The sequence below is a fragment of the Chiloscyllium plagiosum genome, unplaced genomic scaffold (genome assembly GCF_037043375.1).
Source record: "Chiloscyllium plagiosum isolate Xiang-an unplaced genomic scaffold, Cpla_swu_hap1 HiC_scaffold_19, whole genome shotgun sequence".
In the NCBI taxonomy this organism is placed as follows: domain Eukaryota; kingdom Metazoa; phylum Chordata; class Chondrichthyes; order Orectolobiformes; family Hemiscylliidae; genus Chiloscyllium; species Chiloscyllium plagiosum.
The window spans coordinates 59108213-59127698 of NW_028270157.1; the positions used below are offsets into that span (position 1 = coordinate 59108213).

The 19486-nt window shown below is 39.5% G+C and overlaps 1 protein-coding gene across 11 annotated transcripts in view; it reads right to left on the reverse strand.

Moving 5' to 3' along the window:
• The window catches only part of LOC122559522 (ataxin-7-like protein 1), a 247895-nt gene that overhangs the window by 57755 nt on the left and 170654 nt on the right, over positions 1-19486 (reverse strand). For all 11 annotated transcript variants that reach the window (XM_043709112.2, XM_043709111.2, XM_043709110.2 and 8 more), the window contains one exon: positions 16668-16890. In XM_043709112.2, coding sequence (XP_043565047.1) covers positions 16668-16890 — 223 coding nt within the window. The remainder of the gene's footprint in view (positions 1-16667; positions 16891-19486) is intronic.

The window sequence follows — 19486 nt, forward strand, 5'->3', positions numbered from 1 at the left end:
AGGGGACATGAAAGGGAAACAGTTGATAGGAGGTAAGGATGAAACATGAAGTATGTGACAATAATTGCTGATTGGGAAGGATGGATGCCAAGGCTTTTCTGGGAAACCAGGGAGGAGATTACCAAGCCTTTGGCTTTGACCTTTATGTCATCATTGTCTACAGAAATAGTGTCAGAAGACTGAAGAATAGCAAATGTTGTCCCCTTGTTCAAATAGGGGTGTAGAGAAAACCCTGATAATTATAGACCTGTGAGCCTTACTTTGGTTATGAGTAAAGTGTTGGAAAGGGTTATAAAAGATAGAATTTATAATCATCTAGAAAGGAATAAGTTGATTAGGGATAGTCAACACAGTTTTGTGAAGGGTAGGTCATGCATCAACCTTATTGAGTTATTTGAAAAGGTGACCAAACAGGTGGATGAGGGTAAAGCAGTTGATGTGGTGTATATGGATTTCATAAGGCATTGATTAAGGTTCCCCACTGTAGGCTATTGCACAAAATACAGAGGCATGGGATTGAGGGTGATTTAGCGGTGTGGATCAGAAATTGGCTAGCTGAAAGAAAACAGAGGGTGGTGGTTGATGGGAAATGTCCATCCTGGAGTTCAGTTGTTAGTGGTGTACCGCAAGAATCTGTTTTTGGTCTACTGTTGTTTGTCATTTTCATAAGTGACCTGGATGAAGGCATAGAAGGATGGGTTGGTAAATTTGCAGTTGATACTAAGGTCAGTAGAGTTGTGGATAGTGACAAAGGATTTTGTAGGTTATAGCAAGACAAAGATGAGCTGCAGAGCTGGAGTGAGAAGTGGAAAATAGAGTTTAGCATGGAAAAGTCTGAGGTGATTCGCTTTGGAAGGACTAACAGGAATGCAAAGTACTGGCCTAATGATAAGATTCTTGGTAGAGTCATAGAGATGTACAGCTGAGAAACAGGCCCTTCGGTCTAACTCGTCCATGCCGACCAGATACCCCAACCCAATCTAGTCCCACCTGCCAGCACCTGGCCCATATCCCTCCAAACCCTTCCTATTCATATACCCATCCAAATGCCTTTTAAATGCTGCAGTGGTACCAGCCTGCACCACTTCCTCTGGCAGCTCATTCCATACACGTACCACCCTCTGTGTGAAAAAGTTGCCCCTTAGGTCTCTTATTTATCTTTCCCCTCAGGTCTCTTATTTATCTTTCCCCTCTCACCCTAAACCTATGCCCTCTAGTGCTAGACTCCCCCACCCCAGGGAAAAGATTTTGTCTATTTATCTTATCCATGCCCTTCAGAATTTTGTAAAACTCTATAAGGTGACCCCTCAGCCTCCAGTGCTCCAGGGAAAACAGCCCCAGCCTGTTCAGCCTCTCCCTATAGCGCAAATCTTCAAACCCTGGCAACATCCTTGTAAATCTTTCAAGTTTCACAACATCTTTCCGATAGGAAGGAGACCAGAATTGCACGCAGTAGTGTAGATAAGCAGAGAGATCTTGGTGTCCAGATACATAGATCCCTGAACGTTGCCACCCAGGTTGATAGGGTTCTTAAGAAGGCATACGGTGTGTTAGCTTTTATTGGTAGAGGGACTACATTTCGGAACCATGAGATCATGCTGCAACTCTACAAAACTCCAGTGATGCCACATTTGGAGTACTGCATACAGTTCTGGTCACTGCATTATTGGAAGCATGTGGAAGCTTTGGAAAGGGTTCAGAGGAAATTTATTATGAAATTTCCTAGTATGGAGGGAAGGTTTTAAGAAGAAAGGCTGAGGGACTTGAGGCTGTTTTCGTTAGAGAGAAGAAGGTTGAGTGGTGACTTACTTGAGACATATAAGATAATCAGACGGTTAGATAGGTTGGACAGTGAGAGCCCTTTCCCTCAGATGGCAATGGCTAGCCCAAGGGGAGATAGCTTTCAATTGAGGCTTGATAGGTAGAGGACTGATGTCTGTAGCAATTTCTTTACTCGGAGTAGTAGTGGCGCAGAACGGATTGCCTGCAACAGTAGTAGACTTGCCAACTTTAAGCGCATTTAAATGGTCATTGGATAGGCATATGGACGAGAATGGAGTAGTGTAGGTTAGATGGACTTCAGTTTGGTTCCACAGGTCGGTGCAACATCGAGGGCTGAAGGGCCCGTAGTACGCTGTAATGTTCTATGTTCTAACATTACAGCTTGAGAGAGAGAAATCTTCTGACAATTTGAGCTCGGGTGGTAAACCAACAGAATGTTTTGACACATCTTTTATAAAACCTGCCCATTCCAATTCATGAAGCCAGAAAGTATTGAGCCAACAAGATTACAGGCTAGATGTTACGAAGTTGAAGGCGTGTACTGCATCTTTAAGAGAGAACAAATGCTGTTTTGAGAGCTTACAAGCACCTGCCACATAACTAACTAGCAGTCTCCTAGTGTAATTGAAAATATAAAACATTTGGCTATAACATGGATGCCTGAGGTGGTTGCTATTTTGACAACAGTTCGAATTTAACCAGTTTAAATTATGCCCTAGGATATTAAACCCCAATCGAATCTGAATTTATTGTTTTACCCACATCAAACCAATGAGATGATCTGGTGTTGAGGGGATAAAAAAAGGCACACAGTTTGAAAGTCAGACTGAAATAACTGCCATCAAAACACTATCTACCTTTTCATATAAAAAATGTTTGGAGTAAAAGAAAGGCGACAACCTTGGGAGATCTTCAGCCGGAAGGAGAGAGATACCAACAACAACAGCCTGTGTGTGGTTATGAAATTAAGGTGATGTAATTTTAATACTTTTTTTTATTGGAACAGTATATTGTTATAGAGTTGGAGGCAGATAATAAACAGTTAAGAGAAAGGGTGGCTTAGAGTTTTGAATAGCTATCGTTTAATGTTCACTTTTAGAAATAAGGAATAAATTAATACTGTTTTCTTGAAATAGTGGAATTTGGGAGTTCTCTGTCATTCATATTTTAACAGTTTAAGAAGCGAGGTGAGCTCTTCTGGGTCTTTGGCTTAATTAACAGAAGGGTTCACCATCATGTCGTAATAATGAATACCAAAGTCTATCTTCCTTTGTGCAGCAGGACAGGAGATTGATGAATTCACATCTTGAAATAATACATCTTTTTATTCAGATATCACATTTCAGAGGCCCAGCTTTGTTACAGAGGCATGCCAATCCTCAAATGTTGGCTGCTTTCTAGCTTTAGCCTGAAAATGACAAGTGCATCCTCAAATATCAGAAATACTTGTGCAAACAGCAAATACTTCTTGTGAGCTCAGATTGAGTTAACTAACGCAATCAGAGGCTGGTGTCTTGAAACACATAATACACAATGATAATTCTGTCTATGCTAGAATGGTCACGCTATTATAAATTGCGAAATCATTGAATTTACCAGGAGTATTATCACAGGTAATCTACTTAGAGTCATAAAGTCATAGAGATGTACAACATGCAAACAGACCCTTCGGTCCAACCCGTCCATGCCGACCAGATATCCCAACCCAATCTAGTCCCACCTGCCAGCACCCGGCCCATATCCCTCTAAACCCTTCCAATTCATATACCCATCCAAATACCTTTTAAATGTTGCAATTGTAGCATGCTCCACCACTTCCTCTGCCAGCTCATTCCATGCACGTACCACCTTCTGCGTGAAAAAGTTGCCCCTTTGGTCTCTTTTATATCTTGCCCCTCTCACCCTAAACATATGCCCTCTAGTTCTGGACTCCCCCACTCCAGGGAAAAGACTTTGCCTATTTATCCTATCCATGCCCCTCACAATTTTGTAAACCTCTATAAGGTCACCACTCAGCCTCCGACGCTCCAGGAAAAACAGCCCAGCCTGTTCAGCCTCTCCATATAGCTCAAATCCTCCAACCCTGGCAACATCCTTGTAAATCTTTTCTGAACCCTTTCAAGTTTCACAACATCTTTCCAATAGGAAGGAGACCCAGAATTGCACGCAATATTCCAACAGTGGTCTAACCAATGTCCTGTACAGCCGCAACATGACCTCCCAACTCTTGTACTCAATGCTCTGACCAATAAAGGAAAGCATACCAAATGCCTTTTTTTTGCTGTTAGATATTTCTAATATTATTCTAATAGTGCATTATTCTAGTATTATATTTTTAAATTAAATTGAAAATAAAACTGATCAAAAACGCTGTTTTTAACTATGATGCTCTTGCAAATACAGCCATTGAATATTGAAAATGCTTATTCTGTGTGCAATTCTGGTCTCCCTGCTATAGGAAGGATGATGTGAGGGTTTCAGCTATCGGGAAAGGCTGAATAGGCTGGGGCTGTTTTCCCCAGAGGGTTGGAGGCCGAGGGGTGACCTTATAGGAGGTTTATAAAATCATGAGAGGCATGGATAGGATAAATAGACAAGGTCTTTTCCTTGGGGTGAGGGCATAGATTTAGTGTGAGGGTGGAAAGATTTAAAAGAGGCCTAAGGGACAACTTTTCCATGCAAAGGGTGATGCATGTATGGAATGTGCTGCCAGAGGAAGTGATGGAGACTGGTAGAATTAAAACATTCAAAAGGGATCTGGATGGGGATATGAATAGGAAGGGGTAAAAAGAAAATGTGGCGCTGGAAAAGCATAGCCAGTTAGGCAACATCCAAGGAGCAGAAGAGTCATCAGGAATGACGAGCTTACGCTCGAAACGTCAATCTCATACATCTCTATGACTGTATGACCGGCTATGCTTTTCCAGCGCCACACTTTTTGACTCTGATCTCCAGCATGTGTGGTCCTCACTTTCTCCTATATGAATAGGTAGGGTTTAGAGGGATATGGGCCAAGTGCTGGCAAATGGGACTAGATTAATTTAGGGTATCTGGTCGGCATGAACAAGTTGGACTGAAGTGTCTGTTTCCGTGTTGTACATCTCTATTACTTCAAACAGCACTGGTCATAAAATTCTGCCCCAAAACCTACCATCTTGAAAGTTTCATGGCCAAACCAACAATTTGAAAATTGTTAGGGTGCCATTTCCCAAACTGAGGTGGGGTCATGGTTTGACATTCTGAGGCACTAATGCAGTGTTGCAGTGGCACTGTGGACCCCTCCTCTAATAGGTCCCACCCTCAAAGATTCCAATCTCATTCCTATTCTTTCAGTTCTCACTGAGGGGTCCTAACAATTTTCAAGCCTGAAGACAGGGTCATGGTAGGGGAAAAAGTTGAAAAGCACAGTGTTAGGGTCATAAAAGCATTACCATAGTGTACTGTCTACCACAAGTAAACCACTTGCACGAATCATTTAACATTGTTAATACTGACACTACTAATATCAGTTACCAATATCAGTTACTGTCGTACCAATTACAGACATTACCAAATAAATTGATTAATAAAAAACAAGTATGCTACTAAATAAGGAAAGAAAAATAAACAATCATTTGTAATTGAAGCAATAAAGCAGGAAAGTAAAACTGATTAGAAAAATATTTTTCCAAGCATTTATAAAGCCTTATTACCATTACTTATGCATAGTGAGCCATTATAGATAAAATTCACTGATAACAACTACTTAGTTTTCACGCAAGCCCTGAATAAACACCTGAATGAGATCGGAGTTAATGGATAACTATATTTTTGAGATTAGCATATTTTCTATAATCTAGATAATTCAAAGTGAAAGTCATCTCTTTGCTGATATCTAAACAGGGTGAATTTTTTTTGACCATGTGACAAAATCCATTATACGTTTGGCTTATCCTCTGTGAATATAACACCACTCTCAAAAATGCTCCAGGTATTTGGTGCTAAATGCAACGAAATGGTGGTGCAGGCAAAATTACAACCATCAGAATTTTGGAGGGAGTTGTTATTATATGGTTATAGTGGCATTTGGGAAGGAATTTCAATCGCCTTCATGGGCAAATTTCAACTGGTACCACTTCTGCCATTCTGATCTAACGGTCAGTCACGAATAACCAATACAATCACTCCACCTAATAAGGAACACAGCAGAAAGGCTTTCCCCACCATCAATTACAAATCTCTATGGCTAAGAGTCAATGAGAACACCATGGGCCCATGTGTTCCACTGCCACAACTGCAAGAAAAGCATAGACAAGCATGTCAGATGCACATTGCACGAAATGAGTTGAGTGAAGGGTATGTTGGCCGGGGGGGGGGGGGGGGGGGGGGGGGAGCAAATTGAGTTTATGTTTCAAATAAGCAGTAGTAAAACCAGATTTTATTGTCAGGAGTGGAACACTATCTTCAGCAGTCAACACAGACTTCTCTGGATGTTCTGAATGATGGACTAAGGACCATTTTAGAAAGCCTGGTAGTGATTATAAAAACATAGATGATAAGGTACAGCAGTAGAATTAGACCATTCTGTCCATTGAGTCTACGTCACTATTCAATCATGATTGATATATTTCTCTACACCATTCTTCCTGTAACCCTTGATCCCTCCGCTAATCAAGAACCTATTTATGTTGTATCAGTTGCATGCATGACAGTGAGATCTTTTGTTATAAATCCTGTATCTTATGATGCTGCTCCACAGCTACCTCATGAAGGAGCAGTGCTCTGAAAGTGCTGCCAAATAAACCTGTTGGACTATAACCTGGCGTTGTGATTTTTAAATACATTCACTAAATGACTTGGTCTCCACAGCACTCTGCAGCAATGAGTTCCACAGATTAAACGCCCTCAGACTGAAGAAATTCCTCCTCACCTCAATTCTAAAAGATAATCCCTTCACTCTGACGCTGTGCCCTTGGGTCTTGGACTCCTACTTGCGGAAACGTCTTCTCCACATACATTCTATCCAGGCCTCTGCGTATTCTGTATATTGCCATTAGACTATCCTCGTCTTCAAATTCCATCCAGTAGAGACACAGAGTCCTCAACGGCTGCTTATACAGCAAGCCCTTCATCCCCGGCATCGTTCTTGTAAATCTCCTCTGGACCCTCTCCAAGGCCAGCACATCCTTCCTTAGATACTGGTCACAATACTCCAAACCTGCTCACAATATTCCAAATGCACTGACAAGAGCCTTACAGAACATCTATGCTCTTGTATTCTCGTGCTTTTGAACGGAAGGCTAGCATTGCACTTACCTTCCTAACTGCCAAGTGAACTTGCACATTAACCTTAAGGGAAACCTGACCTGGACTCCAAGTCCCTTTGTGCTTCAGATTTCCAAAGCCTTTCCCCATTTAGAAAATAGTCTACTCCTTTATTCTTCCTACCACAGTGCATAACCTCACACTTGCCCACATTGTATTCTATCTGCCACTTTTTTGCCCACTCTTCTTGCCTGTCCAAGTCCTTCAGCAGCCTCCCTGCTTCCTCAACACTATGTGCTCCTTCACCTATCTTTATGTCATTTGCAAACTTAGCAAATGTCCTCATTTCCTTCATCCAGATCATTAATGCATAACATAAATAGTTGTGGTCCCAATATTGACACCTGTGGAACTCCACTATTCACTGGCTGCTATCCTGAAAAATACCCCTTTATCCCTTTTCTCGGCCTTATCGAAGGACATAAAGGCAATCTTGCCAGAGCGTTGACAAGGCAAGAAAGGCTCATGTCCAACAAAGTAACAGAGAAAATACGAGTTGCAACTGCTAGTTAATGCTCGTAGCCATGTGCTGGAATAGGAAAGGATAATATAATTATGATGATAAAACATGTGACTAAAACAATGAGGTCAAAAAGATGGCTTCCATTTTATTGGGCACAGATACCAGTTTTGGGAAATATAGTAGTTGTTCCAGAAGTTTAGGTTACACCTCAACAGGAAAGGAGCTAAGGAAATAGTGAAGTTAAGAGTTTCCTCATCTCTCATCCACCAGTTATAAGGAAACAAAATGTAGGTTGTCAAAAAACTCAGGTGTAAAGGGTGGTATTAAGTATGAACAGAAAAACTACGCGCACTACATTGCGCAAGGTGGTGAATTGGACATAATGTTGTTGCAGGGAAATACAGACATAACAACAGTAACAGAGATCTGGCTGCAAACTGGTCAAAAGAAAATAAAACTATCAAGTTGCGTTTTCTGGATGCACTGCAACTCTTTCCACCTCTCTTCATCTAACTCTATCCACATACATTCCTCCATAAATTTCTCCCTAAAATTTCTGACTTCCCTGCAAATGCAAATTTATTTCACCTCAACTACAATAAATGATATGGTTCTACACTTTAACTACTCTCTGGGTAAAGAATTTGGTGAAGGAAGGATAGGTGAACTGCTGCCTTTGTATAATGCAGCCTCTGCTAATTCTGAGCAGTCACTGTACAGACAGCAAAGTGCAGCTTGGGCCGCGTGTACAGGATAAATGCAAGCCTTGACCGATTGGGTTGAATGCTTACAAGTTCCTAGTTAATTCTATATGGCAAGAAGACATAGTAATTTCTCCATGTTTTGGATTTCCAAATCTCAGACACTTTGCTCTAGCAAAGCACGAACAGAAGTCCGAGTGTAGGGGAATGAGGTGATATAAGTAAAGGAAGTAGTGATGGAGAGAATCACCAACAGACTGTTATCAATGCTCGTGAACAGTCAATTGAAGAATGGCATGGTTGGGGATGTTGGACCAGCTCACCTATCCTTCCTATAGACCGCAGGAGCAGCATGTTCTAGTGAGACCACAAGGGAACAAAGAGGATGATATACCTTTAAGAAATAAAGAAAAATTCAGCTATTTTCAAATAAAGAATCTGAGTTTTTCATTATTTGATCTATCGTTTTTTTTTCATATTTGTGTCTTTTACTTTAGTGAAGAGCACCTTGTCCATGCAAAGCCCATCAGACCTTTAAATTTTTTAAAGACCTCAATTATATTATCCCTTCAGCCTGCATGTTTCAAGTCAAAGGAGTCCTGTTCAGCCATTCTGGATAGGCGAATGGTATTAATAAAATTATTGTTTAAAATTTTACTTGTCTATTCATTGATTGGGACAAGGAGGAGGTAAATGCAAAAGAATTCCTGAAATGTGTGCAAGTTTCTCTCTTAATGCAATTGTTCACATGTCTATTAAAAATATTACCAGACGTAGTTATAATTAACCAAACAAGTTAGTTGAATGTAAATGAGCATCTCAGTGCCATAGTATGGTAAGACTGAAATCAAAAGGGAAACAGTGAATGCAAAAGCAAGGGCACTGGGTTGGAATAGGGTAGGCTTTGGAAAGACAAGCCAGCTCAATTGTTTGGGCACTATTGGAATACTGCATACAATTCTGGTCTCCCTGCTATAGGAAGGATGATATGAAACTAGAAAGGGTTCAGAAAAGATTTACAAGGATGTTGCCAGGGTTGAGCTTTAGGGAGAGACTGAATAGGCTGTGGCTATTTTCCCTGGAATGCCAGAGGCTGAGGGGCATGGATAGGGTAAATAGGCAAGATCTTTTCCCAGGGTGGGGGAGTCCAAAACTAGAGGGCATAGGTTCAAGGTGAGTGCAGAAAGAGTTAAAAGGAGCCTAAGGGGCAATGTTTTCACGCAGAGGGCGGTGTGTGTATGGAATTAGCTGCCAAAAGTAGTGGTGGAGGCTGCTGCAATTACAATTAAAAGGCATCTAGATCGGTATATGATTAGGAAGGTTTTAAGGGGATATAGGCCAATTGTTGGCAAATGGGATGAGATTTATTTAGCATATCTGGTTGGCATGAACAAGTTGCACTGAAGGATCTGTTTCCATGCTATGTATCTCTATGATTGTGGATGGATTGTAAAGAGAAACTGTTATACAATATTGCAGATTGGCAATTGGAAATGTGTTTTAAAATAATCACTGTAAATTTACAGGAAACTGCCAGTGAAAATGTCAAATTTCAGAATGTTGAGAGCAATGAAGTTTGAATCAAACTAATAAGGTGACTTTTGGGGAGTGGGATTACAAAAGTAAAAACCTATAAAAAATACAGAATGAGGTGCAGCAAGAGATGAGGAAAACGAAGAGGTAATATGGAGAAAGAAACTTAAAAGATACTCTTCAAAACAGTAAACTTGTTGTATAAATACATGAGGAAATAAAAATGTTACTTGCAATTTTGCACCTTCAGAGAGAAGGAGAAGGAGTTAATTTTAGAGAAGTTAGCTAAACTACAGTTTGGCAGAGTGCTGGACCCTGACTGGATATATCCAAAGATCAGAGAAATATGAGGAAAGAAGCAGCAGAGATCCAATGAATTGACTTCTGAGTTCTATTATTTTGTTCAGTGAAATGGAGTCAACGCTTTACTAATCTTCATAAAGGGAAGCAAAGCTAACCAAGCTAATTACAGGACAGTTCATTTAATGTCTGTGGTTGGGAAAATTTAACAATCATTTATTGAAGCTAAAATGACTAAGTATTCAAATGAATAGAAAAAAGTTTTAAGCTGCTAATCAGTTCCAGAAAGGAAAATTATGCTCACTAGACTCGATAAGAGTTATTTGAGGCAGTGAAGGATATGTTGATGGTTAGTGGAATGTAATGAATGTAGTGTAAATCTATTTTTGGAAAGCTTTGAAAAGATAGCACATTAAAAACTATTTAAACAATTAGTAGATAATAAATTAACAGAAATATGAGCAAACTGAATTTAAAAACCAGAAGGAGGACTAATGCAGAGAGATGAAGTCAAGAACAAATTCTCAGTGATTTGAATGGGTCCGTCAGTCAGGGTTCAGTTTTTGGGACTGCTCTGGTTCACTGTATACATTAAGTAATTTGACATTGGTGCTCGAAAGAACCATGTTCAAATTTGCCGACATTACAAAATAATAAGCATTGGAAGTAATTCTGAGAAAACAAGTAGCAAGGAGGAACTCTTAAAATGGTGGAATGAATGAAAAAGCAACTGATTGAAATTATTTGTTAGTTATATCTAAGCTTGTATATTCTGATCCTCAATGTAAAATGGTGATGTGGAGGTAGAGGTATTTGTAGGCTCAGATGGATAGTGGCATAAAAAGCTGACAGATAATTGAATTTTATGGAAAGAAATAATGTTAAGAATTGTTAATCTGCATAATTTTTTTTTGCAAAACCATAAAGAAAGTAGCATGCATAGTCTTAGACTCAAAATATAATGCTGACATTGATACAAGAGATGGTACAATGCAGATTAACATAAATGCTACCTAGCATGAGCAGGCACATATTTGCAAAAACTGGGACTGGTCTCATTAGAACAGAGGAGAGTATAGGAGGATTTAATAAAGGTCTTTATAATGATGATGGTCAATCAGGAGAGACAAAGATAGTGTTTCTTATGAATGAGTGGTTTAGAACAAAGATCAGATGTAAATTAATTAATTTAGAGCAGTAAAAAGGTTATTTTATGTAAAGAGAGCAGTGGAATGTAGTTAATGATTCAGGTAGAAACCATTTCAATACTTAATTAGTTCAATAGTTGGTTGAAGGAAGAGGGAAAGCAAGGATGAGAATATCTGTGCGTGTACAGGATAAACGCAAACCTCAACCAATTGGGTTGAATGCATACAAATACCTAATTAATTTTATTTGGCAAGAAAACATGGCAATTTCTTCATGCTTTGGACTTCAAAATCTCAGATACATTGCAGGAGCAAAGCATGAACAGAAGTCAGAGAAGAAGGGTAGAGTGTGGGGGGGAAAGGGGGTGATGTAAAGAAAGGAAGTCATGATGGAGAGAATTGCCAACAGGCTGTTATCAATGCTCGTGAACAGTCAATTAAGGAATGGGATGATTGGGGATGGTGGACCAGCTCACCTATCCTTCCTTTAGACCGCAGGAGGAGCATGTTCTAGTGAGACGACAAGGAAACAAAGAGGATGATATACCTTTAAAAAATAAAGAGAAATTCAGATACTTTTCACATAAAGTGAAAGATAGAGAAAGAAAATATTTTTCAGTTTCCCTACACCATTTTAAAAAAAATGCATCTGTGGATAGGAAGGGTTGAGAGAGATATGGGCCAAGTGCTGGCAAAAGTGACTAGATTAGCTTCAGATATCTGCTTGGCATGGATGAGTTGAACTGGAAGTGTCTGTCTCAGTGCCGTACATCTCTCTGACCCTATAACTCTGAACTTATGGAATAATCATGAATTAAAAGGCTCTATCAACCTAGAAAGCATATGCATTATCCAAGTTGTACAAAAAGGTAGAATCCGATTTAGAAACCACTGCCCACCAAGGCCTAAACATACCCCATAAAACACTATAATATTTCCATCAAAGATTACTGTACCAGACTGAACAGAGGCTGCTGTCCTCTTATAATGCAGCCCTACTGAGTCTAAGTGGTCAGTATACAGACAGTAAAGTGTAGCTGAGGCTGCATCAAAAGAAAGTGTTCTCATTTACCTATGTTAACTAATTACAATTAATCAATGTTGACGGGTTATTGTACTCTTTGAAGCCTGCTTAGAATTTTTACAGGCCTTGTAATCATTGATTATTCCACAATGGCAGTAAGCAGTTAAATAACCATAATTAAATGATTTGTGTGGAGGACAAGCACCTCATTTGAGTGCTTTGCTTCATCTGCAACTGGGCACTAACTTGGAGGATCTCAATTTGATTTCAAACTTATCTGTACTTGGAAACTGATTTGAGTTCAGCTATTGTAAACTAGACAAACAGAGGGGGGAGAAATTGTGCAAAATTAGGTCTACTATATAAAGACAACATAGCCAAGGTATCATGAAACCATGCAAATAGTTTCAGTTAAACTCAAAATATCACTAACCTGTCAGATGGAATTGTGTGGCAATGATAGAATTAGAAGAGAATGAAATGTACTAACCCATTTCTGATTCAAACTGGTTTGCAGTCTACAGTTCTTGTTTGTGTTCATTTTCACTGCCTTTGCATCATGGGCCAGATTCTGCAACTGAGGAATAACTATCTATGCATAAGATTTATACACACGCACATGTTCAAAAGTAACACAGGCTGTATCAGAGGCTAACAATATGATTTTAACCATGTTAGCTTGTTCTAACAGACATCAGATCAACTATAGATGGTTAAACAAAAAGGCTGTGAAAACTACTGTTTGCTATTTTTTTCAGTTGAGGAACCCTTTCCATAGTATGATTTGACTTTTTCTAATTGTAAAACTGATACAGGCTAATTAAGTTCATTTTTAAATTTCCTTCTGAATCATTTATCTCTCTTAAGCAACAATCATATCTGCATGCTCTCTAAACGGAGAGATAAACTTAAAGGCCTCAGTTTACCAGCCCTTAGTTTAACAGTAGTAAACAAATATATACTGCTCAGTTGCTCTCTTGATGTTCAGGTTTTGTTCATTTGATGGTGCAAGCACCATTTAAACTTCACTGTGAGAAAGTAATGCACCAGCTCCACTGTATTTCCAATATTAAGATGAGAATACGTCAACATTAGGGGTGGCATGGGGACTCAGTGGTTTGATTCTAGCCTTGGGTGGAGTTTGCATATTCTTTTCATGTCTGCGTGGGGTTTTTCCCAGTGATCCGGATCTCATCCAGATGGGATGGGCAGGAGGTCAATGTTCCCACTGTTACTTTAAAAGACTAAATGTCCTGGCACCTTATTTGCAGTGCATCTGATCAGTCATTAATTCCTTGCAAGCCAGGTGGATCACTTGGGCTCTCACAGTGACGCCTGCAGCTGAGCATTCTAGCCCTTCCATCCTTCCCCATCAGCCTATCTCCCTTGATCACACAGATGTACACTCTCTTCCAGTCCCCTTGAGCTGAGTCCATTGCACACCAGCCTCATTCCTGAGTCATCCTTTGTGCCCAAGCAACTCAAATTACTGTAAGCCATTCTCAGTCATGACACAGATGAATGCTCTCCAAAGAAGTCAAAGCTTCCACTCCAAAAGTCCAGCAACCACAATAACCTACCTACTGTACACCTTTTAGATAGTCAGGAATTGCAGAACACATTGCTTGCCCATGGAGAGCTTAATTGAGAAGAGGAACTAATTTTGGCAAGCTGGTCTTTTAATTAACATGCATAACATACAAATACATGTAAAATTGCTTGGAAGCTCAATTCACTGCTAAAGTTTGAGAATTTAACTGTAGAACCTCATATCTTTGTTGGGAACTGAGTTTTGGTCCCTCATACAACTCAGTTCCCTGCTTGCTTTGTTTCTCGCTCCCAGGAGCAGCACAGTGTGCACAGTTTTGACTTCTTATCTAAATAAGGAAACACCCGTCTTAGAGGGGATACAATGAAGGTTCGCCAGATTGTTTCCTGGGATGAGAGGTTTATTATACAGGGAGAGATTGAGTAGAATGCGACTATATTCTCAGGAATTTCAAAGAATAAAGGAGGATCCACTGAAATAGAGAAAAATATTTTGAGTATGTGAAGTTGATGTATAAGTTTAGCTACCATCTCAATGAATAGTGGAGCACGTCTATGTGGTGTATTGCCAAGTTGTGCTCCTATTTGTGGACTTTTATCATCCCAATTAATTGGGAAGAACAATGGCTTTCATGCAAAATGATTTTGAAAAACTGGTTTCAGTCGGTTTGGAAACTGAAGTATAATTGTGAAGGCCACTAAATTACACAGCAATTAATAAATGAAAATTCTCGAATATCCTCTTCACATGCATAAAGTGGCTTCAAAAATCCAATAGATGACTGAAAATCATTTTACTGAAAAATATTTACTACCAAAAAAATTTTGAATTAGAAATATAAGAAGGAGGATACTCCTTTTTGCTAATAGTGCAACACCCCAGTCCACATTGTTTGATACTACTTGTCTCAACCATTTGTTAATGACAAACATCTCACGATTATATTTCCTTGAACCCAGATAAGGAAGAAGTGGCACAATTGATGGATTTAACAATGATTAAAAGATTTGATCATTAAAAAGAAGTCATTTCCTATGGTGAGGGTGTCCAGGATAAAGGGCGGGCATAAACCTCAAAACAGAATGAGTCTGCTCAGGAGCAATGTTGAGAAGCCGCAATTCATTTAGAGGTAATAAATGTATGGAACCCTTTACACCCAAAAGCTGCTGAGCTGTGATCAATTGAAGACGTCCAAATTGAAAATGATCAGGTACTAAGGGTTATAGAAATGCTTCAACTGTTCGTAATGATTTGTCATGAGCTAACTGAATGGCAGCATAGGTCGTCAATGAGCTGAATGGCCCACTTCTGTTCCCATGTTCCTAATTTATAAACCAACTCTGTGGTACCATTGTATTACCACCCTCATACAAGCATAACCATTACCTTAAACAGAAAATACTTTCAAAATAATCACAGTCTTCCACAATGCTCGCAGTATTTACAAACCACAATTCATAAGATACTGCAACACAAATTGCATAACACATGTGGTACAGTCACATCACCCCCACAGCTACATTCAGTGCCACAGTACTTGCAAAAGGATCTTAACAGCGTAGGTGGTAAATACTGACACCTCTACACCAATAACAAGATTAGCTGACTGGATAATTGACTGAATTTTCTATTTGTATATTTTACTGCATTTTTTTAGCTGACAGATAATCACAGTTAGCCTCCTGTCAAAGCATATTGCACCAGCTTCAAATTTGCACCAAACTGGTGATGAGGTGGTCGCAAGAATAGTGTGATAATGCAGACAGGAAAAGAACATTTAAAACAAATATGTTAAGGCAAAACACTTTATTTAGTCCATTAAAACAGGTCATTTCAAATGGATTATCTGATTGAAAAGTAAGTGAAAACAAAGTTACAATTACATCTTATACCCAGAACGAGTTTGTCTGTGCGCTGCTTGTTCATACTAGATGGGCTGGTGATGAAGACACTGTACTTGGCCCCAGAGATTATGAAGTGTAAAATTAGCTGATTCCCACTCCTGGTTGCAATGCAGGGATTCCTGTATGAATGCATGTGTATCACTTAGGTAATTTTCGCCATAAATAGTTTGCTGACACCCCCTACCTAGTATTAGTTGTGAAGCATGCTTAGTTAGGTGAGACATTGGTGGGCAGCTTGTGGTACAGAACTATGATGAGTTAGTTCCAAACAGTGAAAAAGTAAGAGGTAGACAGATAAGACAACAAAAGTAAAAGGTATACAACAAGCAAGTCCTGTCATCATGAATACATTAAAGTCACAAAATCAGTTTGCCAATGAACATTTCAAACACAGATCCATTTATGTTCAGGAAACAAATTAAACAGGAGAAAACTGGAAATTTAGCTCTCACAAGTGAAGACTTCCTCAGCAAATATTCCTATCCATTTACTTCCTTCTAAATAAGCAATGGGAACCAGAAATGGACAAAGTGGATCATGCTACAGTGACAACATTGGGAAAACAACGTATTTATGGAAAAACAAAGTGACCTTCTCCATACAACAGAAAGCATCTTGGAGGACTCCTGTAAGTGTAGTAAGTTCAAAAGTGGCCAAACATGGCTTGTTCAGTTTAAGAATAGTTATTCACAAAGCACTTTTTAAAAATCACCAAGTAAAATTTGTGACTCACAACAGATGATTCAGCTGCACCTGTTCACACCGCATGCAAACTCTCATTACTCATACTGATTAGACAAGACATAATGAAATCTTTGCCACAGTTGCCCAAAAAAATAAATAATTCGATACCTTAGTGAATAAAATTGAGAAACATTATTTAAGTGGTTTTCATGTCAAGAACAATGACCAGAAAAACCACCCTGTTTCATGTAATTAAACAGACTGAAGATACCCACCATGGTTTTTCTCTTGTTACTTTGGAAGGAAAGACTGCCTGGGCTTGCCTATTATTAGAGGCATGGAGATTGTCTTTTGGTGACTTGAATGGCTTGGAGTTGCTACCAGCTAACATATGGCTACTGCAGGCTTTGGATTTCATGGAGACTGGTGATGTTGTGGAGTTGGAGGTTGTAGAAGCTGGTGAGGGGGTTGCCTTACATGAAGAACCATGTCTCCTTTCTGAAAGCAAAGGAGAGAGCAGTGATTAGTTGGTAAATTGTACGGTGGGATTGCAGAAATATTTTCTTTTAATCATTTGTTAAAATAAAAGTTGACTTGAATAACAAGCAAAAAACTGATCAATTAAGACACAAATGCTGTAATCACAATTTTACCATACACAGTTTTTGTTAAGATATAGATCTATTTTTCTACAGCATAAGCTAGTAGATGAACCATACTGACTGATAAAAGTCCAACACAGCAACATGAGTGAGCGGATTAATAGATAAAAACATCAATAGCTTGCATCTATGTAATGATTTTAACATTCCAAGATACATACAAGAGTGATGTCAATGCAAGTATTGATATTTAAGGAGACATCAGGGCAGATGACTAAAAACTTAACATAAGAGGCAGGTTTCAAGGAGCTCCTTAAAGACAGAAAGACAAGTTGACAGGCTTACAGAAAGAATTCCAGAGAAAAAGAGGCAAGGCAATCAAAGACACAGCAATCCATAATGGAACAGTTAAAGTTGCTAATTTGCCAGAAAAAGAAGAGTGCAAAAGAGTGGAAAGGTTTGTAGGGATAGAGGCTCTTTGCTGATAATGGCACAATGTTGAGAAGTATTTGCAATTCTCCAGATGCTGAAGCAGTCCCTATCCATATGGAGACAGACCTGGACAACATTTAGTCTTGGGTGATAAATGTCAAGCAACACTCATGCCACAGAAATGTCAGACAATAACCATCTCCATCAAAACAGAATCAAGATGTTCGATAGCATTACTAATGCTGAATCTCCTACCATTAACACCCTCGGGGCTTACCACTGACCAGAAACTGAACTGTTCCGACCATAGAAATACTGCGGCTACAAAAGCAGATCAGAAGCGCAGAATTCTGTGACCTCGCGTCTCTCCAGTGCATGGCCACTATTTACAAGACGTAAGTCAGGATAAAATATTCCCAACTTGACTGTATGGTTGCAGCACAGTGTATACCACCTAGAAGATGCACTGCAACAACTCACTAAAGCTTCTTCCAGTCCACCTCAAACCCATGAATTCTATCGCCAGATGGGCAAAGACAGCAGATTTATGGGAACTCCACCATCTGCAAGTTCTTCTCCAAGCCACTAACCACCCTGAGCTAAAACTATGTCATGGCTCCTTCAATGTTTACTGTTACAATGTCCTGGAACTCTAACAGTTCTAGTGACGGCAGCAATTCGAGTGAGTGGCTCACTACCATATGCTTAAGGACAATGAAGGATAGACAATATATGCTGACTTTCCAGCCATACCCACATTACTGAAAGAAAATAAAAGTCACAAAGATAGGTAGGAGTGAGGCCATGGAGGTTTCCAAAAATAGGTTATGAGGATTTTAAAATCCATTCATCATTGGATGGGAGGCAGTGTACGTCAGCAAGCAGTGATAGGTGAACAGAAATTATTGCAAATTTAAGGTACAGGCAGCAAAATGTTGAATGCAGACGGCAGGTCAGTGGGTGTTTCTTGAGTGTTGTTGGAACTATAGGATACTCTTCACATGGGTGACTATCACACTCCTGACTTGTGCGCTTTAGATATGGATAGGTTTTGGGGAGTCACATGATAAGTTACTTGTCTCAGAATTCCTCACGTCTGAACACTTGTGTAGTCACTACATTTATGTCGATAATGGGAGATTTAGCGACTGTATTGCAAGTGAACAATAACGCAGGAATGTTAATTCCTGTTCATCAAAAATGGTCACTGTGTGGTCTGGTGTGAATGCTACTTGTCATTAAACATCCAGTTGCTACATATGATCATGGAATACGTCAGTACCTGAAGAGTTGCGAATGGTACTGCATACTGTGTAATTATCAGAGAACATCCCAACCTTCGATATTATGATTGAGAAAAGGTCATCAATGAAGCAGGTGGATTTGCCTATAGCATTTTCCTGAGAAACTCCTGCAGTGATTTACTGGGATTGAGACAATTATGGTTGCTGGAGGTCAAATCATCTTCCATTGTATGGTGTACGGACTCCGACTTACTTATCCCATCACAAGTCTTATTGAGTTCAATTTTGTCATAGCTACTTAATGCTACACTTGGTCAAATGCCACCTTGATGTCGCACAGCTCACCTACAGAATTTAGTTTTTTTTGTCCAGTATTGACCAAAGTTGAAATGACATCATGAGCTAAATGGCCCCAGTGAAACATAAACTAACCATCATGAGAAGGTTATTACTTTTTAAGTGTCACTTGATAGCACTGTCAACTGCAGCTTTCATCAATTTCTAATGATCGAGTGTGGATTTTTGGGGCAGTAACGCACTTGTCCTGCTTTTGGAGGACAAGTCATGTGTGTGCATTTCCCCATGGTGTCAGGTTGATGCAATGTTGCAACTGTACAACTGCTTTGTTAGGCACATAGCTAATTCTGGAGCACGTCAGTACTATTGGTGGCATATTGTCAGGGCTCAGAACTTTTGCATTCAGCAGTTTCCTTGTACCACATGGAGTGAATCAAATTGGTTGAAGATTGACATCTGTGATGCTCAGAAGTAGTCTCAGGAAGGAGCTGCGATGGGCCATTCTGACTGAAGATAATT